At 36.2% G+C, this 24,465-nt stretch overlaps 1 protein-coding gene across 1 annotated transcript; it reads left to right on the top strand.

The window, feature by feature from the left end:
- Nucleotides 1-600: 600 nt before the first annotated feature.
- On the top strand, nt 601-22,204 carry LOC764818 (kinetochore-associated protein 1). The gene is made up of 22 exons (XM_030986024.1): nt 601-790; nt 1,538-1,633; nt 2,756-2,851; nt 3,222-3,312; nt 3,850-3,908; nt 4,813-4,897; nt 5,419-5,562; nt 7,341-7,414; nt 7,982-8,189; nt 8,655-8,773; nt 10,669-10,736; nt 13,279-13,348; nt 14,433-14,548; nt 15,304-15,439; nt 16,373-16,468; nt 17,273-17,384; nt 18,103-18,166; nt 18,925-19,054; nt 19,290-19,376; nt 19,974-20,119; nt 21,288-21,381; nt 22,022-22,204. The coding sequence occupies exons 1-22, from the start codon at nt 629-631 to the stop codon at nt 22,103-22,105; spliced, it is 2,337 nt and encodes a 778-aa protein (XP_030841884.1). The 5' UTR covers nt 601-628; the 3' UTR covers nt 22,106-22,204.
- The last annotated feature ends 2,261 nt before the right edge of the window (nt 22,205-24,465 follow it).

Raw genomic sequence — 24,465 nt, 5'->3', positions numbered from 1 at the left:
AGAAGTAGAAGTAGAGCAGAGGTCTCGTAACCTGGAGGTCCCAGGTTTGAAACCAAGTCAATGTGCCAGTGCCCTTTGGTAAGGCATTGATCCTCATTACCAAGTCCCTCAGAGAGGACGTAAAGCCGCCAGTCCCCTGGGTGCTTACTTACAAGCATACAGTGTTTTCTTAGAAGTCAGATAAAAGAAACAAACAAATAAACCACCACATTTTGGATTTCATCCAAAAGAAATATAAAAATGATGTTTCCAATTTAATATTTTATACAATAAGAAGACAGAAATCAAATTTTGAAACATAAGGACGAGAAGCTACATGTTGCAATCAAAGAACAATTGTGCTTTATCATACTTTGTGTTTTGAAGGCATAGTAGTAGATCTTGTAACAGGCAGGTCCCAGGTCTGAAATCAAGCAGGTACTTTACTGCCCTTTGATAAAGCATTTAGTTACGTGTACCAAGTCCCTCAGATAGGCTTTAAGCATTAGGTTCACTGGTTGCCTATCTAAAAGCATATACTACATGTACCTTAACAGCCCAATAAAAAAAAAATCAATACTCTTATGCTTCTTTCCTTGATTGTTTTGTCTTGTACAGAGATTTCAAACTAGATGAGCAGGAGGCGCTCATGATGTATGTTCGTCTCCTGCTGTTGCCTAGTGACAGTGAAAGGGAAGATCACCATGGCAACAGCAAAAAGCCTCTGGACAAGAAAGTGATCCTCTCAGCCGTTTCTATGATCCAAAAAAGAGGAGCTCTCGTTCAGATGCTGAAGGCAAATGTAGATAAGGTGAATATCTTCAGCAATTTCTGTATAATAGCAAGACAATTTTTTTGTGTACAGGTATCTTCATGGATTACAGACACACAGGCATTGTTGCAACTTGTTTTTGCAATGATTAATGACTTGAAGGTGTCGTGGTCTAGTGGATACTTCATCAAACTGACAATCACTTGGTTCACTGTTCGAATCCCAGCGTGGCAGGAATGTCCTTTGGCAAGACATTAATCTAAATTTGCCACTCTCCATCTAGGTGTCAAATAGGTAACCGATAGGATGTGAACAATATGAAATCAATATGTGTAGAAAATGTATGGTGCTCACTGATTGAGCCTTCATCATCGATTTTCTTGAACCCAGAACATTTTCTTCCAATTGTATAGTATTGTATTAAAGTATTATCAAATTATTGATGTGAACATGCCTTAAAACAAATGGTGTTGTTTTACTCTGGACTTGGCCTTGAAACTTGCCTACATCATTTACCTGTACATGCACCTTCTTGACCACTTTTTACAAGAATTTGCCTTGTTTTGACATACAGATTGACTGCTACTTCCATAATGATGATTTGTCTAGTTCTAGCTATTCCCGATGGCAGCTGCTTTGCAAATCGGACCATATTCAACTTGCGAGTTGGCATATCGTCTTTAATAGTGTGAAACAAATGGAAAGGGATTGTTTTATTGGGGGCTTGGACTCAAAACTTGACTACTTCTTGTGCATTTTTGTTCTTGCCTATGTTTTGATTCACAGATTGACTGCTATGACTACGAGATGCTTCGCCTAGTTCTAGGTATCATCAGCGATAGCTGCTTAGATGTGACGGATCAAACCCATTCTACTGAGGTGGTATGTATAAACAGTTTGTGTGTACATTTAGGCTACTTTTCATGAAAGCATTTTAACTTTAGTCCAGGTTTAACAGGGTAGGGTAGTCCATTGCTTCATGGAGTAATTAATGTAAATTTCATCCTGTAAAAAAAGACATAATTCTGTAACTTAATTATCATCATCATCATCATCATTTGTGAAAGTCTGCATTTTGCCTCTTACCAGGGATTACGAACTTTCGCGCCATAATGACACTCCCTCCCTCCCTTCACTTTTTCTTGTCTTGAGCGTCCACGTCATTCAGACCCACCTTCTGCTTTCTTTCTTCACCATATCTTTCCATGAGATATACTGTCTTCCTTTTCCTCTTATGCCATCCACTTCCAGATCCCACGCTCTTTTCACACGTTCATCATCTTCCCTGCTCAACACATACCCATCCATCTCAATCTACTTTTCTGTACCACTTCCATAAGCTCACTCATCTCCTTTATACTGGACACCTATCGGTCTCGCACCACACATCGACCCTACCATGGCTCTCAACATAAAATAAATTTGGTCATTTTCATTCCATTACTTAATTCAATTCATTATTCATTTACTTAAACAAGTACAGACAGTAATTTGGACAGTATAAGGAGCCTAATGCTCCATAAGTCAGTTTTACCAGGTTTAACTTAGTCCACTTTTATAAACAAAAGCCTTACAGTTTGGGGTGTTTTGTTTCTTTTTCCACCTTTTGAAGATTCTTTATATCACCAAAAAAATCAAAAGCACTAGTGATTTCAATAGAAAATGCATGATGTACCCAATATCAAGTGATAGTGAAGGAATTAAAATGGCTCAGTGTAAAGCAGTGGTCTCTTCACCGGGAGGGCCCGGGTTTGAAACCAAGTCGATGGGTGAGCCCTTTGGTAAGGCATTAATCGTCATTACCAAGTCCCTCAGAGAGGACTTTACAGCCATAGGTCTGCAAGTTAACCAGCTCACATTACAGGCATACACATACTTTAACAGCAGTCAGGTAAAAGAAAACGAGCTGAACTCGCCTTTTGATTTCATTTGTATGTGCAGTATAAGGAATATTATTAATTTTAATACGAATTTGTTTTTTTGATCTTTTTAACATACATGTAGGGTCTGCAACTTCTGGACTACCTAGAGGCATATACACGTCGTAAGCCCCCGTCAGAGTATGAGATCATGTTTCAACAGAGTGGAGAAGATGAAGGGGTAAGCAAAGTCCATTCTTTTGCACTTAAGATAGGAGGGGTGGTGGATTGCACTGGTCTACAGCAAGATGCATCATTTACAAATGAAAGACAAACTAAATTTAAATAATTGAAGAAAAAAAAATATGCTGATTAGCCACCTTTTAAAGAATATTTTTAGTATCACTTTTCATTTATCACTTATATGTGTCCCCATGGTATACATACTAGGTGTAAAATACTGCTAATAACTGAAAAGCTAAAGATTCAAACGAAACTAAAGCTTGCACGTTGTCGGGTAGAAGGTTGTCATATGTATTTGGAAGTAAGTGTTATGCGATGGAATTTCATGTTGCGTCATATTTTCTAACTTCCATTAAATTTCCTTTCAGCTGATGCTTACCACAAAACCGCTACCACCGCTCTCAAAGACAAGACTACCATTCCATCCTCTGCTGAAAGGTGGACAGTGGAAAATTCTCTGTGAGTTACTTTCTTTGATTTTAGTTTTAATATACAGACTGAATTATTAAGAACTCAAAATGAATTCATCATAGAGAGCTTTAGCACAGTGATTTAACCTCTCTAGTGTTTCTGTAGATTATGAATGTTCATATCAAAAGATGATTAGATTGAAAGAAAAAAAATACAGAGCTTTTAAACAGTGATAAGTACATTTTGAGTATTTATGTCGATTGTTAAAATGCTTATGTTAAAGCTAATTGGTGTGGAAAATACACTTACTCTTAATATTTATAAAAGAGCAAAAGTGAAACAGACCTTTGGCATAGTTGCCCTTAAGAAAATCATTAGTTGATAAAAGTAGAACAGGTAAATTTGAGAGGCATTATTATTTGCAGAATTATACTTATTTTAGTTGGTGGTGATTGCCTAGTTTGGCCAATTGCTTCCAAATTTGGCATACAAAGAAATGGTTTAGTACTTATCCTAAAACACAAAGAGCAGGGTGCAGGTGTTATATGGATGCTGTTTAACTTGTTTGGGAATTCTGACTTGCAGGTCGTGAACTCAGTGAAGACACTCTGAGTGAACTCCTCCCTATTGCTGAAGTACTACGGGTAAGTTTTCAATTATTATTTGTTATATTTTTTTTTTTTAATTGTTTATACAAAATTGTGCCTGTCAGTTCCTCTTCATTTGATTCATTTTGCACAGCTGAAGGCTGTTCTTCAGCAATTCTTCAGAATTTATATATATATATATATATATGTTTTTGAATGCTTGTTTTATATGATTGTACATGTATGTTTGATGTAAACTTGCATTTTTAGTCTTTGGACTTTTTGACGAGTCTTAAATAAAACCTCACATGAATTGAATCGAATAGAAGTATACATGAACTGTAAAATATGATAGAGAATTTACATGCAGTAACGGAACACATTAAAATCAAGCGATCCTGTTGTGTACAATTTGCAAGATACGTGTTATGTGCATCAGCCGTGTCTTCACATGTCCCCACAGCTGGGATAAATTTGTGAGTCTCTTCTTTCTGTTTGGGTTGGTGGGCAATTTCTTGAATCACGTCTTTACTCTTTACTCACCAAACTTTACTACAACCTAATTTCGAGCATGATAACAGTTCACAGTGATTTCTAAGCACATTTTGGGGACTAAATCTTAAATAAGGGCTTCAAGATCTTAACCATTAACAATGATAATGATGATAATAAGTCCATTTATATAGCATAATAGCTACTATATGAATATTCTCCACTGCGCTTATTACAAAGTATCATATTGTTACCCTGACTGAATCCGGGTACCCATTTACTTCACCTGGGTGGATAGTGGCAAATGTAGATTAATGTCTTGCCAAAGGACATGAGTGCTGGCAGGACTCGAACTGCGAAGCACGTGATCCACAGTTTAGTGACGTATCCACTAGACCACGAAACATCTACACAATAAAAAATTATGTACTTTTGTTCACTGTGTTTTACTTTCTGTTTCCCTCTTCAGCTTTCCACCGATCAGCTGTATGTAACCACAATCCAGAACATAGTCAAGGCAAGACAGCTGGGTCAGAAGGTTGCTACAGATGAAGGTAAGGTCATATTACCTGTATCCTCTCATGAGTTTAACTCATGAGCTTACACATAAATGAGCAAGACAAAAATTAACGTAGCCAGTGTCATTTTTTGTCTTATTTTTTTTTGTGATATTCGTTAGGCTTGCTCTCATACACAATTCATATTCTCAACCACTTGTGAATGACATATAAATAAAAATGCCGTCTATCTTTTTTTCTTCTTCAAATCATGTTTCTTTGATTGTAACATCCTCTGGAAATATAATCACCAGTTTGAAGAGGAGAGGAGGTTTTTTTTCTTCAAAAGATAATTGACAAAGCTGCCAAATTTTGCAAATTACACTTGAGCTATTTCTTAAATCACTTTTCACCTGCATATTGTATTACTCTACATCTTTACTAGACACCTCTACTTTGAAAAAAAAAGCAAGATCATCACATGATACATCCGGCAATGACAAAATGTGCCTTTCTGTCCGTATCTAGAATCTAATTTATGAGAAGAAAAAAAAAGTTCATATTTTTTTTTATGACAGATGGCGGGGGCGACAAAGGATTCCGGCCACCCTGTAAGCTGGACATGGATACTCTAGCTAAGGTCAAGAACATTCTGCTCAAAGTAAAGCAGCCTGAGATGGCCGTAGTGACGGCTAGATTCATAGCCAAGGAGCTCCAAGTCAGTAAGTAATCCTGTCTGACCTATGTACAATCAAACCTGCTTTTAGTGACTACATGTACCTGTCAACAAAGACTACCTGTCTACAAAGACCACACTTTTTGTTTCCCTTGAAAATGGTTTCTCATTGTAACATGTACTAACGGAACCTGTACATAAAGACCACTTGCTTATGAAGACCACCTTTCTTGTCTCGTTTGAGTGGTCTTAATCGACAGGTTTCACTGTATTTGTCAGCATATCCTTTTGGATGAAAAGCAATGATGTGACACTCATGCTTATTGTGTGCACGAGCATTCAAAATAATAACCTTCTTTGTTCAATACAGAAAATGTTTTTGAAATTATCTGCTGATTTAATGTTCTTGTGTCTGGAATGATTGCGAAACCAATGAAATGCAATCTACCAAACCTGTCGTGTTTAGATCTACAAACATATCCAAATATTGTCTTTTTAGAGCCGGAAGGGTGTTAACTCTGTATTAAAAGATAGATAGAGTAAATGCCTTTTCGATTATTAAAAAATAGGAAGATGAAGAGAAGCTAGGGAGTCGGGGAGGAATCTAGATTCTTTCATGGAGCAATCATGGAGAGGCATTTTGTACCAAGTGGTACAATAAATCAGTGTATTTGATGTCTTTAGCGCAGTACCCCGATGACAGATCAATATTGTTTTGGCATTGCTTTGTCATCCCGGAACTTCAACTGTCGATACAATATTGCTTGATTATCAAATTTTGTTATTTCGCTAGTCATAATAATAATAATAAATTACATTTATAAAGCACTTAATACGATGTTTTTAAGCGCTTAACATATCAAGGTACAACGTAAAATAAACATACAGCAATAATAATATATAATTCTAATAACAACTTTACAGATAATTAAAAACTTACTAAACAAAATTGCCCTATAAATTACTATTTAAACAAAAAATACTTAAAACTTGCCTTGAAAGACTACACATGGGGATTGACAAATAATAATTGGTAAACTGTTCCATAATTTAGGAGCTGCAATAGCAAATGTACGATCACCATAGCGGGTATTGGTTTGGCGTATTGGAAATTAGCATGTGTAGTTGACCGTAATGAACGTGATGGAACAATAGGTTTGAGAAGGTCGCTTAGATATGATGGATATGATGGAGCATAACCATGTTTAATTTTGAATACTAACAAAAGAATCTTAAATTGAATGCAAGTTAAATTAGGTAGCCAATGAAGAGGTCTAAGAATAGGAGTTATGTGTTCATATTTCCTGGTTTTGGTAATGAGACGGGCTGCCATGTTCTGAATATGTTGGAGTGGAGAAATGGTAGAATTTGGTAAGCCAAAGTACAATCCGTTACAATAATCTAAATGAGAAGTCACAAAAGCGTGAATCAATCGTTCTGTAGACTGTCTGTCCAAATATTTACAAAGTTTACTAATCCTGGAGAAACCAAAGGCAGCCGTCCGACAAGTATTCCTGATGTGTTGTTTCATATTCAGGACATTATCAACAGTGACGCAATAATGATATTGTATGGCTTTGTTTTTGTGTGATACAAGAATAAGAATATATTGCTCTCGCTATAACAATATTGGACTCGTCCAATATGGTCATAGCTCAAGCAATATATCTTATATTAGATAGCTTAGACAGATACCGAGATGTAATTGGTCCAGAGCTCATCATGTGATATCAATTGCGAGGATCCAAATTGTTATATTTTCCTGTATCTCACTCTGACTCAAAGCAATCCAATATTATATAAATATTCATCTTGAATTTCCAGGCAAACAGAAGGAGATGGCTCTGAAGATGTGTGAGCGACTAGCTAGTAGATGGCAAGAGTTAAGTGAAGAAGGGGTAAGTATATGACCTCCCTATTACGAACATGACATAAAATTTATTGGAATGAACAGAATATTGTTTTCAGATGGGTGATCCACAAAACGCATTTATCGTGTATGTCTGTGAATTGGTGCACTACCTTTCGTTCATTCATCAAATCTTTGATCAATGAACTTATGAGCATTATCAGATCAATATGAAACATATTGGCACGGTAGATGTTTTTAAAATGCGGACCCGTAAAACACCATAAAGGCTCATCCAAAACCGCATGACAAAATACAGGGATATTTTATGTGTAAATCAATGGCAAATGGCCATAAATAAAGGGGTTTTACACATAATAAAGCGTACTCTCTTATTTTTGTGTGATAAGGTACAGAAATGCAAGGTGCATTACGCTTTAATATTGTCAGGTCAGAGCCAGAAGGGCATTAATGCTGTGTTAAAGAATGAGAGTAACACCTGTCGGACTCCAGACAGGTGACATGTCTTTTAAATTTTACTACGGCAGTTTTCTTGAGGCAATTTTTGTAAACGAAGCTTAGAATTTTTTTTTCTTTTACCTCCTGTTAACGTCAGACTCCTGACCACCAGAAGGCTTGTGCCACTCACCAGCGTCTAGTTGCCGAGCACCGAGCTGTCTGCACGGAGGAGGCTCTCCGGAGGCATGGCCTGGCCGATCCTTCGCACGTTCAGATGATCGCTACACCCGCTAAGCTCATCTTCAAGCTCTACGAACACCCTAGCATTGAGCAGCGTCTGCAGGGTTACCAGCATAACCTACCAGGTATGGTTTTGTGGTCAGTCAGTGGGCGTGGACTGTTACACAAATAATTGCTTTATAATGTTTTGGGGGGCTATTTGTAAGTAATCTCATTGAAGTTTCAATTTGTGTAAACATACTAAAAAATCTCGCAACCATTAATTCATCAACATAAGGTTTCGGAATCTTTGTAAGATTCCATTAGAAATTAACTTTGATTGTTCCCTGATTGTCTGTAATATCTGGCTCCCAGGATACTGATTTCTTTACTAAAATTGCCACCCAGGCAAATGACGGGCCTCGGGGGCATATCAGGATGTAACTTCCCCTTGAGCCTATAGAAACAGCAATGCCTCTCATAGCAGTCAAGATATCTATACTAACAACTAAAATCAAGCAAAAAATCAGGGTTACAATATATGTAATTACATATACGCTTTAAATATGTTAACTCCATTATTTATTTTATTTGTTTATTCTGTGCACTAGATATCAATGCTGCAGTGGAGGAGATTGCCAAGATAAACAACAGTAATTTAGAGAAGATTAGAATTCATCTGATGGAACAATGGATGCCTCAACCTGTCATGAGCAAACAAGAAGAAACGGTTTGTTACCTTCCAGATATTTGAAAAATATTTAATCATGAAATGACGATTAAAGCGGGACTGTGTTATAACAATTTTTATGCCTCCGCCACCGAAGGTGGTGCCGGAGGCATCATGTTTTCGGGTTGTCCGTCCGTACGTCCGTCCGTACGTCCCGTTTGACCGTTATCACAATATCTCAAGAACCATTTAAGATTTAAACTTAAGACTCGGGAATAGTATTTATCACCATAGGAAGACAATCTGATTAGATTTTGGAGTACGTAGGTCAAAGGTCACAGGTCACAGAGGTCAACTTATGAAATTCCTTGTATTGAGTTTGTTAGCGCGATATCTCAAGAACCATTTGAGATTTAAACTTCAAACTTAAGGATAGTATGTATCACCATAGGAAGACGATCTGATTAGATTTTGGAGCACGTATGTCAAAGGTCAAGGGTCACAGAGGTCAACTTATGAAATTCCATACATTGAGATTGTTATCATGATATCTCAAGAACCACTGGAGATTTAAACTTCAAACTTAGTGATAGTGTGTATCACTATAGGAAAACAATCTGATTACATTTTGGGTCACGAGGTCAAAGGTCAAAGGTCACAGGGCTCATTATGTATGCAAAAACAGCTTGTGATCGCGTTATCTGAACAACCGATTGATGGATTCCTGCCAAACTTTGGTCATGTATGTATCTTGCAGAGCTGATGAACTGATTAGATTTTGGGGTCACGAGGTCAAAGGTCACAGGGCTCATTATGTATGCAAAAACAGCTTGTGATCGCGTTATCTGAAGAACCGATTGATGGATTCCTGCCAAACTTTGGTCATGTATGTATCTTGCAAAGCCAATGAACTGATTAGATTTTGGGGTCACGAGGTCAAAGGTCACAGCGCACATTGTGTATGCAAAAACAGCTCGTGATCGCCTTATCTCAAGAACCGATTGATGGATTCCTGCCAAACTTAGGTCATGTATGTTACTTGCAGAGCTGATGAACTGATTAGATTTTGGGGTCATGAGGTAAAGGTCAAGGTCATGCGGCTCATTATGTATGCAAAAATAGCTTGTGATCGTATTATCATTAGAACAGATTGATGGATTCCTGCCAAACTTAGATCATTTATGTATCTTGCAGAGCCAATGAATGGTTCATAAGATCACAAAGGTCATGGGCTCATTATGTATGCAAAAATAGCTTGTGGACGCATTCTCATTAGAACTGACAGATGGATTACTATTTAACTCAAAAAATCTTGCAGAGCCAATGAACTGAGTAGATTTTAGGGTCATGAGGTCAAAGATCAAAGGGTCATATATGTATATGAGAAATCGCTTGTAATCACAATATTCTGAGAACATGTTAATGGATTACAATTGAACTTGAATTTGAACAATTTCTTCTGTTTCGGTTTGTAAAATTGCTCTATGACGGAGGCATCATTTTCGACTGCGCGCAGTCGAATTCCATCTAGTTTTTCCTGCGACTGTAGTAATTTCCTTTTTGTGTTGAAACCTTGGTATATCAGGGGCTAAAAACTATTAAAAGACCAAGGAAGTGGGACCAGCAAAATTGCTTACTTGTAATTTGAATTTATTACAGTGTTCTTTGTACTGATGTTCCCACTAGTTTGTTATAACAGTGTTCTTTAGATCTTTGTACTGAGGCTCCCCTGTAGAAAAATGGGTGCACTGGTATAATGTACTGGGAAGAAGTAATGGGGAGTTATTTTGTTTTTATCTTGTTTTTTTGTTGTTGTTGGTTTGTTTTGAAACAGAATGGGAGATACAGATATGCATTGTGAAGTATGCTAAAAATGAAATAGATATTATGCCTAGATCACCAAACTAAAGAAAATATATTATGTGTTGCGTTGCGTTTTTGTCATTCACTCGTAGACCATGAACTTCTCATTTGGGTCATCAGGAGAGGATGAGATTCCAGAAGAAGAGAGAAGTCTCATGAGGTAATGATCTACTTATTCTTCTCCTTCTCCTCCTACTCCTGTTTATTTTCCTCATTCTCCTCCTCCACATCCTCTATCTACTCCTCATTTCTTCCTATTCATCTCTTTCCCTTATCTTCTCCTTGTTCTCCTCCACCTCCTCTCCTTCACCACTTTCCTCTTTTCCATCTCACTTTCCTCTTTTCCATCTCACTTTCCTCTTTTCCATCTCACTTTCCTCTTTTCCATCTCACTTTCCTCTTTTCCATCTCACTTTCCTCTTTTCCATCTCACTTTCCTCTTTTCCATCTCACTTTCCTCTTTTCCATCTCATTTTCCTCTTTTCCATCTCACTTTCCTCTTTTCCATCTCACTTTGTTCCTTTTCCTTTTCAAACATCTCCTTCTCCTCTCTCTGTTTTTCCGTATTCTCTTCCCACTGCTTCTAGTCTTCCTCTTCCTCCTTTTTCTTCTCTCTTTTTTCACTTTCTCCTCCTCCCTCTCCTCATAGTATTCAGCATCACCTGTGCCTGGCAGTGGGTGGGGGACAACTTAATCACTATAACTTAATCACTTTAAAGATAAACTCCAGTTCTGATAAAAAAAAGAAAATTAATTCTCACAGAATCAAATGAAACTTGCACTGAATGTTCAAGATTACAAATAAATGACATGTGCCAAACAATTTTGGAAGAAAATGTATACTGGCTGAGTAATGAGCATAGCAAGACAAGGAAATCAAGGTAGTACTAGCCCCGACACCATGTGTGGTGTCCCATATACAGCTTTCTGTGTACAGTGCTTGTTACTTTACCAAGACTCGGCCAAATTTATTATGATTTTGATGACTCCAGAACCTTGCAGTGCACACCGATACTTACATTCTACATGATCAACTGTTTCTGATCCATTCCACACCTTTTCTTTTACAATGCAATCGCATTACTAGAACTCACCATTATCTTTAATCACTATAACTTAATCACTTTAACCCTCAATCACTATAACTTAATCACTTTAACCCTCAATCACTATAACTTAATCACTTTAACCCTCAATACTATAACTTAATCACTTTAACCCTCAATCACTATAACTTAATCACTTTAACCCTCAATCACTATAACTTAAAACCCTCACTTTAACCCTCAATCACTATAACTTAATCACTTTAACCCTCAATCACTATAACTTAATCACTTTAACCCTCAATCACTATAACTTAATCACTTTAGCACTCAATCACTATAACTTAATCAATTTAATCCTCAATCACTATAACTTAATCACTTTAACCCTCAATCACTATAACTTAATCACTTTATCCCTCAATCACTATAACTTAATCACTTTAACACTCAATCACTATAAGTTAATCACTTTAACCCTCATTCACTATAACTTAATCACTTTAACCCTCAATCACTATAACTTAATCACTTTAGCACTCAATCACTATAACTTAATCACTTTAACCCTCAATCACTATAACTTAATCACTTTAACCCTCAATCACTGTAACTTAATCACTTTAACCCTTGATTCACTATAACTTAATCACTTTAACCCTCAATCACTGTAACTTAATCACTTTAACCCTCGATTCACTATAACTTAATCACTTTAACCCTCAATCACTATAACTTAATCACTTTAACCCTCAATCACTATAACTTAATCACTTTAGCACTCAATCACTATAACTTAATCACTTTAACCCTCAATCACTATAACTTAATCACTTTAACCCTCAATCACTATAACTTAATCACTTTAACCCTCAATCACTATAACTTAATCACTTTAACCCTCAATTAATATAACTTAATCACTTTAACCTTCAATCACTATAACTTTATCACTTTTACCCTCAATCACTATAACTTAATCACTACAACTTAATCACTTTAACCCTCAATCACTATAACTTAATCACTTTAACCCTCAATCGCTATAACTTAATCACTTTAACCCTCATGTTTATCTTGATTACCGGAGTGTTGGCTCAGTCAGTAGAGTGTCCGCCTCACAACCAGGAGGTCGTGGGTTCAAACCCTGACCGCGTCATACCAAAAGACGTTAAAAGATGGGAGTTGTTGCTACCTTGTTTGGCGTTCAACAGTAAGGGATAGAGCAATGTCGATCTGGTGCTGCTCAGTGGCTGCCGGGCTCACGATCAATTGGGCAAAAAGAATTTCTGTTTCGGTTTAAATAAAATTTGGAGTGGACTATAAGGCTGTTATTATTATTATTATTAGGATTTTTTTTTTTTTTTTTTTATTTATTTTATTTATTATTATTATTTTTTTTTGGGGGGGGATACTTCACCAGGGTGTCCCCCTACTCTTCCACAAAGTATGTTGTGGGTTCTCAATGTGCATAGGTTGTGATTCTCCTGCACATGGGGCCTCCGTCCATGACTGTGCCACCACGTCAACAAAGATCAATGTGCTTGGCATCCCTGTTCAATGTCATGTGTGCCTGTCCGTCATTTTGATGATTGATAAAGTATGCATAATTTTAAACTTAAATAAAAATCAATTTTCTCCTGCTTCAATATCTAGGTTGAAATATCTGCTGCAGAGACAGAATCCAGAGAGTACAGTCCTCTTCTTACTGAATGTTGCATTCAAGGTAATTTTCTTTGTGTTTTTATTTTGTGGCTCTTTGTCTCAACATCCAGTCATTCTTTCTCTTAATCCAATGATTTGTTTGAATAAGAATGAGGAAATTGTCCAGGCTGTTTTGGAAATGGAACTTGAAATTCATAATATTCATGTGAAATACAATTTTTTCTCACAAATACACAAAATTCTATTGTTGCTTTTGACAGATTTACTTTTGATAAATCAAATAACATTCTTTCAATACCCTTTTCATACCGTCAAATTGCTGATTTGCACTGGTTCAGGATTTTGGTATCGTATTTTCCTTGCTTACCGGTCATGTTAAAAGCAGTGTGTTATATTCCTAGATCTCATTACTAGGGTAAAAACCTGTAGAATAGCTCTGAAATATCAGACAGGAAAATACTTCGTGATTTGATAATACCCTTTCACATTTGCTGCTTTTGCTAACATATCCATAAAGGAGCAGCAATATTTGTGGTTAAAATTTAGCAAATACTGCTCCCCGATTCTATTGTGCAGTGTTGAATCTCTCATGAAGAGAAGTATGACTCTTGTTGTAATGTCGTTCATAAGGTTCATAAGGTTCATATTTATTGTCCATTAAACAATGAAAATTCCGTTTCGGTTTAATAAAATTTGGAGTGGACTATTAGGCTATTATTATTATTATTATTATTATTATTATACATATACTCATACAAAAATCAATACAATAATTGTTAAGTTGACAAAAAACAAAAACAAAGATATAGTCTTGCATCGAAAATAATATACATGTATTTATGATTGAGGTGGAATGACGATGGGATTTTACAAGTATCGATGATGTATTGTAATAATAATAATAACGTTTTATTTACCCAGGGTAGCCACTTCAGTTATGAAACTGCTCTTCCAGCGGGCCCTGCATAACATAATATGTTATTACTACCCTTCTCCAATCTAATATGCTGAGCGCCTAGCTAGAAGGCAGAAGGTCCCACTGTTATAAGTCTTTGGTATGACTCGGCCGGGGTTCGAACCCACGACCTCCCGTTCATAAGGCGGGCGCTCTAACGACTGAGCCACCATGCTTTTTTTCTTTCTAGCAAACCTCGACTCACGTCACTACAGGGTGCCAGGTGAGGGCACTACGTTGTCTCTTCTCTCTCTCCGATGATGCTGTCATTTCTCAAGTCTCCAAACAGTCTGCCTCTGAGCTCAGGTATGTAATGAGACTGTAAAGAGAAGGTTGAGCAAGGTTTTGGGAAATTTTTGAAATATCTTTTCATTCTTTTTTATAAATAAGTGAAAAAATGCCATTGTAGCAATGCATTGGATCGTTTGCTCCTGAAGTTCTCTCATATTACAAATATAACTAGAAATAGCTTGGAACATTTGACCAAATTATGATACCATATATTTAAAGAAGTGAAAATATGATGTGTTTTGTTGACAATACATTAAAAATTGTTAAATCTACAATGCGAATCAGTTTAAATTGATCAATGATACAGGTATATCATTAAAAATCTCTTAAATTCTCTCTGGCATTCTGATTTCCCTCTTTGAGTTTGTTGCATTTTACAGTGAGAAGGGATAGAGAAGGAAATAAAAATATTATGTATCGTACTATAATGTGAATGGGATCATAAATCCTCATGAATAACCAACAATCAACTATGATCTCTTACATTAAAGTGACTTGGTGACATTGCCTCAGATTCTGAAACAAAATCCTGGATTTAGCTCATGCTGCAATCATAATTATAAACCTTTAGGTCAGTCTATTTGGAAAAATGAGTATGGTAAAGTTTTTTACTTTTTTGAGGCACTTCATGATCATTTCGAAATTTGAAGCGCAATTTTTTTAGGGCTTCAATATTACACCATATCACAAACACTGATAACTCGTAGGGCCATGCATCTCAGATTTAATATTGTAAAACGATGCCTTTAAATACTAATGTCCTTTGACAGAGAGTACTTGAAGAATCTGGTGTATCTGAGTGAGTTTGAGGCTCTCAACATTGCCATGGATCTGTCCACATTGACATCCTCTAACAAGGCCAGTCTGGTCAGGGGTCTATGGAAGAACCACAACCATGAGCCCAGGGTGAGTAGTGGGGTGTTGCAAGAAAATTGCGATCGATTGCAAGATACAAAATTTGCAACTGATATTTGAAATCGATTGCAACTCAACTTTGTTGCACTAGTCTCCTAATTTTCCTAGGATTTTGTTAAGATTACAGTTTTAACAATAACATCCCCCCCTCTCTCTCTCTCTCTTACTAATGGGGCAATGCAAGAAAGTTGAGTTGCGATCAATTGCAAATTTGCAATGAATCGCAAGACTTACGCTTGATTTTGGGGATTTGCAATTGTTTGCAACTTTCTTGCAACGCCCCATAGGAGGTCCTATGACACCCTCTCTTCACTGGTTCTACAAACTTGTTTTGCTTACTTCTAACTCAGACCTAACATGAACCCTAACCCTAACCTACAGCCTGCATCATGATGAAAATTGGAAGTTAAAGATTTTCATTTTTACTCTTAATCCAAATTCATGATGATGTATCACAGAGAATATTTCACGACACCATTTTTTGTCTTCTTAAGATTATTTTGTCCTCGTCCATCTTGGATATAATGTGCAATAATGTCAAAGCGTACAGTTCCTGAACTTGATTAAAATTTCATTTAGAAAATAAGGGGTTTTCATAGTCAAACCTATAAGAGTGAGTATCTGTATTTCAGTGGTTAATTATAATAATAATGATAATAGTGAAGTCTTGATAGCGCTTATGTCTGGCACATTGCCACTCCTGATGCTCCATTATCATTACCCTGGTTTTAGCACGGCTGCTGTTACAGTGCTCGAGCATTGCAAGGAATCTATTCCTGGCAGGTAACCATTTACCTCACCTGCGTGGAGTGTGGCAATTGCCATAAAGTTTTAAACTCTGTTCTACCTGAAATTGTTCAGAAGTATCATGGGATAAGCTGTACAAGTACATGTTTTATTCTTTCATAATTCTTTTATCCTCAGAGTGTTCAGCTGATTGCCAAGCTTTGTCTAGAGTACGAGGTCCATGACAAACATCTCTGGAACAGTATGCTCCAGCAGCTGCAGAAATTTGGAATGGTAAATAATATACACTGTCTTGAAAGACTCTCTATAAATGGATGGTGATAGTAATAGTGTTATTTCAAAAGGGGCTCAGCTCTTAAAGATTTAGCTGGTGTCTCAATTATATGCAGTATATGCAGATACAATAAAACCTGTATATAAAGACTGCCCAAGGGAAACACAAAAGTGGTCTTTGTAGACATGTTCCTTTAGTACATGTTTAAATGAGAAACCAATTTCAAGGGAAACAAAAACTGTGGTCTTTCTAGACAGGTGGTCAATAAAGCAGGTTTGGCTGTATTTTTTTATGTTCCTCCCTTTTGAATAGGTAGTTTTACTTTATTTTGTGAAGTGATAATCACAATTTCATAGAAAAATAATGTAATTGTCATCAACCTATTAACAAAATGTTGTTGTGTATTTACACAGCACCTATTACTTTAAGAGTTGTTATTCTGAAATGTACAAAGGAAATCTTTGTCTGTTTAAAGTGTCTTTTGTTATTTTGCAATGTGCTATTAAACTAATCTCATATACAGACTGGTCCAATATATTGAGATTTTCACCCAATGTACAAATACGATAAAACCTGTCTATAGGGACTGCCCAAGGTAACCACACAAAGTGGTCTTTGTAGACAGGTTCCTTTAGTACATGTTTCAATGAGAAACCAATTTCAAGGGAAAAAGAAATGTGGTCTTTGTAGACAGGTGGTCACTAAAAGCAGGTTTGACTCTACCACATTACACATGTTTCTTTTTGATATGACTGCTAATATTTGTCTTTTGTTTTTATAAATGTTGTTGAATCCAAACATAGCTGGATTATTTGGAGTATGTATTGGTCCAACTAGCTGGGCTAAGGGAACTGAGGTCCATTCAGTGTCTGCCTAAGGTGTGGTCTGTCATCCTCGCTACTCCGTTCATGTCAAGTGAGTATCTCATAAGGAGGCGCAATAGCTCAGTCAGTAGAGCAGTGGTCTCATGATCCGGTGACCCGGGTTCGAAACCAAGGCGATGCGCTAGTGCCCTTTGGTAAGGCATTAATCCTCATTACCAGGTCCGTCTGAGAGGACCTAAAGCCGTCGGCCGTCTGGTTGCTTACTTACAAGCTTTTATGCTTTCTTAGCAGTCAGGTAAAATAACCACCACCACCAACCACCACCACCATCTAGTGCTCACCACCCCACTCTCACTTTATATACTGGTGCTTTTGATTCTCGTACTGGATGCCTTTTCCTACAAGTTCTTGAGTTGCCAAATTAGAAAATTCATATATTTCACTTTGAGTGCTATACTTGAAGCCTGTCTGCACTAGTTTGGCCAGGAGGGAATAGACGTCCATGTCGTGGTCACTGACAGGTGGTTATTTCATCAAATCAGCTCTCAATTAACATAAGAAAAAGGGGACCATGGGGGACCAACAGGTACCACTTAGGCATTGTATGCTATATAGAGGGTGCAAGTAGTGCAGACAGGCTTTTTAAGTGATGTTTATAAGGTCAGTAAACACAGTGAAAACATTTTTAGATTCATTCCATCCCCTTTAATTTACATACTATGCAGTGGAATATATTCTTTTCCAATTCGTTTTGATTAAATTGCTTTTTTGACTGGACTATTAATCTTCCAACCGATGTTTCTTTGCAGTCTGTACGCCACTGAGTGAGGAACAATCGGAGAGGTGTAGAAATGTGCTGTCACTAGTACAGAAGTAAGTCAGGTCCTATCATTTTTGACATAACATGCATTAGGGTCACAGGTCATTGCTAGAACAAATGTCACTTTGTCCACTTTCTGTCTAGACAAGACTGGACATCTTTTGATTTGTTGTCTGTAACAGAGAAACAGAAAATGGATATAATTATTATAGATTATCTTGTTCTCTATTATTTGTGCACCTACTTTTTGATTGTCATGATTGTATACATTTTTTGTTTACCCTGTGAAAGATTTTGTGATTTGGCTTGTGGCTGTGATTAAATTTGTATTAATAAATCACTTCAATTATAAGTACAAGTATTATTGATAATGAAATATGAAAAATATTATATTACCGTATACATCTTTCAACATGCATTGTCAAAATTAAAGCATGTATTTATTGGCAGCTGTCTCTAAAGTGGCACAGTGTAAGGAAAGCTCTTTGTTTTATTTTTAACCCCCCTGTGTCTCAGTATTTCTGAACAACTGTCTAAAATTGTCTTTCGAGAGTTTAATTTTTTATTATACTGCTTTTTTCATTGTCAAATGAAGCATTAAATACCTTTGAATGCATTTTTTATGTTCAGCTATTCAAACTTGGAAAATAGTTTTAGGAATATATATGTTCCAATTTGTAATCCTGAATCCTAATACAAAGTTAAATACTCGTGTTCTTGGGCAGGATTAGCCTCCCAGGGTTCACAAGGGGTTGACAAAGATGAAACGTTATTTTAGTCACTGTTCATTTGTGTTTAATTTGTTTGTTAGGTGTCCAGTCCTGTATGACCTTGATTTCATACGGCTTAGCTGTCAGTTTCTGAGGGTCGATATGCATGCAGAGGCCCTGGCTTGCCTTCTACACATACCAGACAAAACCAAGAGAGACACTCAGATTGATGTAAGAAATCTCCTGCTTCATATTAATTTCTACTTACATTGACCGATCATTTGGTGCCTGTATTTTAAATAACCAAATGATTAAGATTGAATGTTATACTAATGAAAGACATTTTGTTCTAATATACAACTGTTTTTATAATGCAATATATGGGATTGTTCTCTGAAATTAACTAAAATCTGTTTTAATACGATTGAGGAGGAGAATTAACTTTGTTTTGTTTGCTCCTTTACAGACCCTCTTGGATACACGTCATGTTATTATCTTAGATTCTCTGTCTCAACTTATGGAAAAGAAACAACCCCTACCAGAACATGAACATGTAAGCCATTGTCATCTTTTTATTGTTATTTGATTAAAGATCAGGTTTGTATTAAAAAAATGTTTAGTTTATATATGAAGACTGCTTGGAGCAGTTCTTGTCATTCAATTTTTCTTTGTCTCCTCTTAATTGTAAGTATACCATCTACGTATAGAAATTGAATATATGAAAACATGACATACAACAATAAAGAATTCTTCAGTAAATTTCTTATCAGTTTAAACTATAAAAAAAATTGAAAGCACAAGGTTGTGCTTGAAACCAACATGAATGATGTTCACATGGGCCACCCAAAATTTAACGCTGGATCCCCAAAACTTAAACCTTTTTTAACAGGGGGTCTTCATTATGGTAGGCATTATTTAATCAGGTGTAAAGGCATGTTTCTGAAAAACGCCAGTATATAACTCAGGTTGCTTATTTCCATACAGTACGGTTAGGGTTAAGGTTACGTTGGTGGATATCTTTAATAGAAATGTGCCTCTTTGACTGATTAAATAATGTCCAGCCTTCATTATAGAGCCCCTGTGGAAAATTGTTGGCGCAGAGCCCTGTAAGAGATATACCCCTATTTTTCTGTCTTTTTGTTGTTGATAGGTTGTCGCTGAAGCTTTCAGACACATAGCATCAAAGGGCATGTATGAACTCCTTCTAGAGACCAAGCACTTCATGGGACTGGTCCACCATCTGGCAAAGCACGATCAGCTCCAGGAGCTAGTCCAAAGGACAATACAAGCAGACAGGTACAAAACTCCCAGGCATACATTCATAATGGTGGACTATTAAAGGGAAATCTGGGGATCGTTTCATGAAACTGTCCTAAGAACAAGTTCACCACCATCCCATTGAAACGCATGTATTAAAATTAACACAAGTTTCATTGGGATGTCGGTGAATCGTTCTTATGATGGTTTTGTGAAACTATACCCAGGTTGAACTTAGTCCAGTGATTTACGGAGTACCAAGTGTCAAGATCTTTATTCTGTACAAATACCTGTTATTCTTTGACAAGAATCCAGTCATGAAATTAGAAATCAATTTTGTAATGACATGACTTTTGTTTTTCAATTAATTCAGTATTGTACTTATTTTTATGGGATGAAATGGTTGACTTGGCACTCCATAAACCAGTTGACTTACTATACTATCATAAACCTGAACTAAAGCTAGCACAATGGTATAAATATTGTCTCATTGTATAAAGGGAAAGTTTATTTTAAAACACATAAAGCAAGTATCCACTTCCCATCATTTGAAGCAAATATTCCAAGCATATTCAAGGCCCAAACTGTGACCTGCATTCCTCTTTGTTTACAACTTAAGTGTATATTTCACTGGCCATCCCAAAATTCATTGCTTGTATATTTCATCCTGCCTGAGAGTAGATTTCACGATTTGATTGACAGGTGGAATAAACATTGATTATTCATTGCTTGTAGATTTCATCCTGCCTGAGAGTAGATTTCACGATTTGATTGACAGGTGGAATAAACATTGATTATTTATTGCTTGTTGATTTCATGACTCTGAAATTCATTGCAAGTACATTACATCATGTGCTTCATTTGGTATTTCTTTCGTTGTAGATATCAATATTTCTTGACCAGTGTGTATTGAACATGACCTTCAAGAAATTAATAATCAGGACTGGATTTATATAGCGCTTGATACAAAATACCCAGCATCTCTATGCCCCTTACAGATATTTTTCCCCCGGTCATTGGATTTATTCATGCACAACGTGCATCATCTCCACCTCCTGGGAAGTATTCCTGCCATATGGTCACCATGAGGGCATATGGCAATTACTAACATAAAGGCTTTTTATTTACTCTAAATCTTATGGTACGTGGTTAAAATAGAATTGTTGAGAGCTTGTTGCACCTAATATTTGTCTTCTTTATAACACAGGTTATCTGATGCCATCAACCTTGTGAATGTTTTTCATGTCTACTACCCTGTCTCACCGGCTGCACACGAATCAACAGGCATGGAGCTCTTAAAGGTTAGGAACGAACCTCCATTTTGTGGTTGCCAATTTCTAGCATTTCTAGATTTGTTACCTGTACTATAAACTTTGTTCCTTTTCAAGTGACAATTCTTCACCTGAAGTAAAAAGTAAATAATACAATTTTTAATTTTGTTGTATATACACCAATGTTAAAGACAACCTTTTTGTAGCGTAGGGGGGGGGGGGGGAGGGTGTAGGATTACATGTACCTAAGCATTTTTATGCATATATTTTCTAATTATTTTACAGAGCAATTGTAACTTTTTTTGTTCTCAAGGTCTATAAAATACAAGCCATGCTTTTTTAATAGACTCCTCCACTTTGTTTTACCTCTGTGCCAATCATGAATAATTTATTTGAATAATTGTATAATCATTTATTGAATCTTTGGTTAATATCATGTTATTGAATTTGTATATATTGCATATTCATTTGATTATGTTATATTATGTGAAAATAAAGAAACCTTGAAACAAGGCGCTCTGTAAACAGTGGACTAACTTAATCCTCTGAGTAGGGATTTTAAACCTAGAGTAAACGCAGTATGCTTTTATGAACTCCCACATTCACGTTTTAAATATGCACATATGTTTATGAAGTTACAGTAACCCATTCTCATCTTTCTCTTCTCCAGGTCTACCTGGCATCCCATGGTCTGGAGGATGATGCCATGAACATCATGAATTTAATGAAGGAAGAAGACGACGACGCTGAATGATGCTTTTAGCTGAAGTGTTCTCCCTTGAATTTGATTTTTTACCGATAGTACTACTTTTGTGCCTTATCATTCCTTTGATTGTCAAGACCAAAGAACATTTCATTCGTTCATTTGTTTGTGTCTCGTAAGGTCAAGATTAATGTATCTTGATCTTCGGAGTAGTTGCTACAACCGGCCGTGTCAGACACGTTGCCCCGGAGTGCGAGATAGGACTCATGTAGCGTGCCCCCATTTAAAACAATTATACAATAACAATTAACATTACATTTAATTAAAAGTATGAAACTATTAAAATTACTCTCATGTTACAGGAAAAAACATTATAAAAAAGAACATTATAAAACTTGTAGTAAACTGTGATCATGTATGTTGATTGACTATGGACTTCTTTGAGCATAAGAGGCTTCTCACTTACAGTTGGATATCACATTTTACATCCTGCATCGACGTCATCGTCATCATCATCACATTCCAAAGTCAGCATTTTCCCTCTTACGAGGGCTAACTGACTTTTGCCCCATGATGACACTCCCTCCCTCAACTTCTTCTTGTCTCTAGCATCCTCTTCGTTTAGACCATCCTTACTGCCTTCTATCTTTGCTATATCTTTCCGTGAAACAATCTTGTGACATTATAATCTAAATGAGTTCACATGACAACTAAGTGATTGCTTGTCCATGCAGTCATCAGGATAGTATATCCATTACCTATGTAAAAAGAGAAAACAAATCATTTTGGCTGATTCCAAATGGAGTTTTTGTTTGTTTTTTGTATTGGTTTAGATATTATTTTCAGTTATAAAGCAGAGGACTAATAAAAGGTACAAGTTTGTTCCAAAGCAATATCTCGAGGTTTTACTCGTCTCTATTGTCAATAACCACATAAGATGAAATACAATAGTTACCGTAAATGTTATGAACACAATTGTTAGTTAATGATAATGCTAGGCTTTGACATTCATAAAGTTGCACTTGTCATTAACATACATTTTACATAATGTTTTAAATGAATTATGATTTTTGATGTTTTATGTCAAAGTTCAGGGTGCGGCCTATCGCCTCATACATATATGAGAGGTTTTTACCTTGATATATTATTCCAATGGTCCTCATGTGCTCATGTTGGGACTGCATATACAGTAATAAATGGTGGATTAGAAGTTAACAAAAAGAGAATATTAGTAAAGGGAAAGCATTGTCTTCCAGGAAATTCAGGGCTATTGAAAGACTGATCATAAAAAAAGAAATTTGTTTCTTTATTTATTGTTTATTTTGGTCCTAGATCACATTTATCATATCTTTACCAAACTTTTGTTAAATTGACCAACAATGCTAATTGCTATAGAAGTACAGTGTCTTCTTTTTGTGGCATTTTTAAAATTATCTTTTGATCTGGAATGCTATGAATTACACATATTGTAGAAGAGCAGAAAGAGCAAAATATCACAGAAAATATTAAAATCTATTTCAGTGCTGTACATTGTGCCTTTCATGAATGTGATATAGTATAAGGAAAATGCTTGGAGAAACAAAATCAATGCATGGAATGAAAGATTTAGATCTTCAATAATGAATTTTCTGTACAGAATTGACATGGCTTTGTTATTTTAATGCAATTGTATTTTGTATTTTATTATTTTGTTTAATTTATACATGGAAGTAGCCTAAATTGTACATTATCGGAGCTTCCTTACCGAGAAAATCATACAAGTATACACAATAAATGTTATGCTTCATATTTAATCTGTTCAGTTGTATTTTTCAATTCATTGGGCTGGTGTTCAGTTTTGCTCTGTTGGCTTCCATGTGACGGGAGATACTGGCCCGAGTGAAATTTAAAACATTGAGATTGATAACTTTGTAAAATTACGCAGGAAGGATGTAGATTAAACCTTTGATACTTCAAATACACTAGTGATCCAGAGATGGAGAGAGAGAGAGAGAGAGAGTGAGTGAGAGAGAGAAAGCAAGAGGGAGGGGGGGGGGGGGGGGTTCCGAAAGATTTTTTTTTAGATACAAAGAGTGAATGTTGTTTCTTAGAGTTCAGAATATTTACAAAAGATAAAAAAGGGAAATGTAATATAGCACCTAAGATTGTATGATCTCATTGCCAATGAATACAAAGGGACAATATTAAATTCACAAATTATTAAATACTAAAGACAGAAGGAAAGAAATGTAGAGGACCCAAAGGCATAATAACTTAGGCACAGGGTGACTGGCATCCTCGAAAAATCGACTTGCATTTTGCCAATAAGCAAAAATTGTGATAAAGTGATTTGACAATAAAATCTCATCAAAATATAATTATACTAGATAAGTCATAACAATCATGAATACTCGACATTGTGAATGTATGGT

Source organism: Strongylocentrotus purpuratus, unplaced genomic scaffold (assembly GCF_000002235.5).
Source record: "Strongylocentrotus purpuratus isolate Spur 01 unplaced genomic scaffold, Spur_5.0 spur5_scaffold_15, whole genome shotgun sequence".
Classification (NCBI taxonomy): Eukaryota; Metazoa; Echinodermata; class Echinoidea; order Camarodonta; family Strongylocentrotidae; genus Strongylocentrotus; species Strongylocentrotus purpuratus.
This window is presented reverse-complemented; position numbering and strand designations above follow the sequence as displayed.

Bases quoted from the DNA above. Each gene is read 5' to 3' on its own strand.
- LOC764818 (XM_030986024.1), top strand. From the start codon at position 629: ATGATGTATGTTCGTCTCCTGCTGTTGCCTAGTGACAGTGAAAGGGAA. The intron at 7,415-7,981 runs GTAAGTATATGA...TGTTAACGTCAG, and splicing joins AAGAGTTAAGTGAAGAAGGG to ACTCCTGACCACCAGAAGGC. The intron at 10,737-13,278 runs GTAATGATCTAC...TTCAATATCTAG, and splicing joins GAAGAGAGAAGTCTCATGAG to GTTGAAATATCTGCTGCAGA.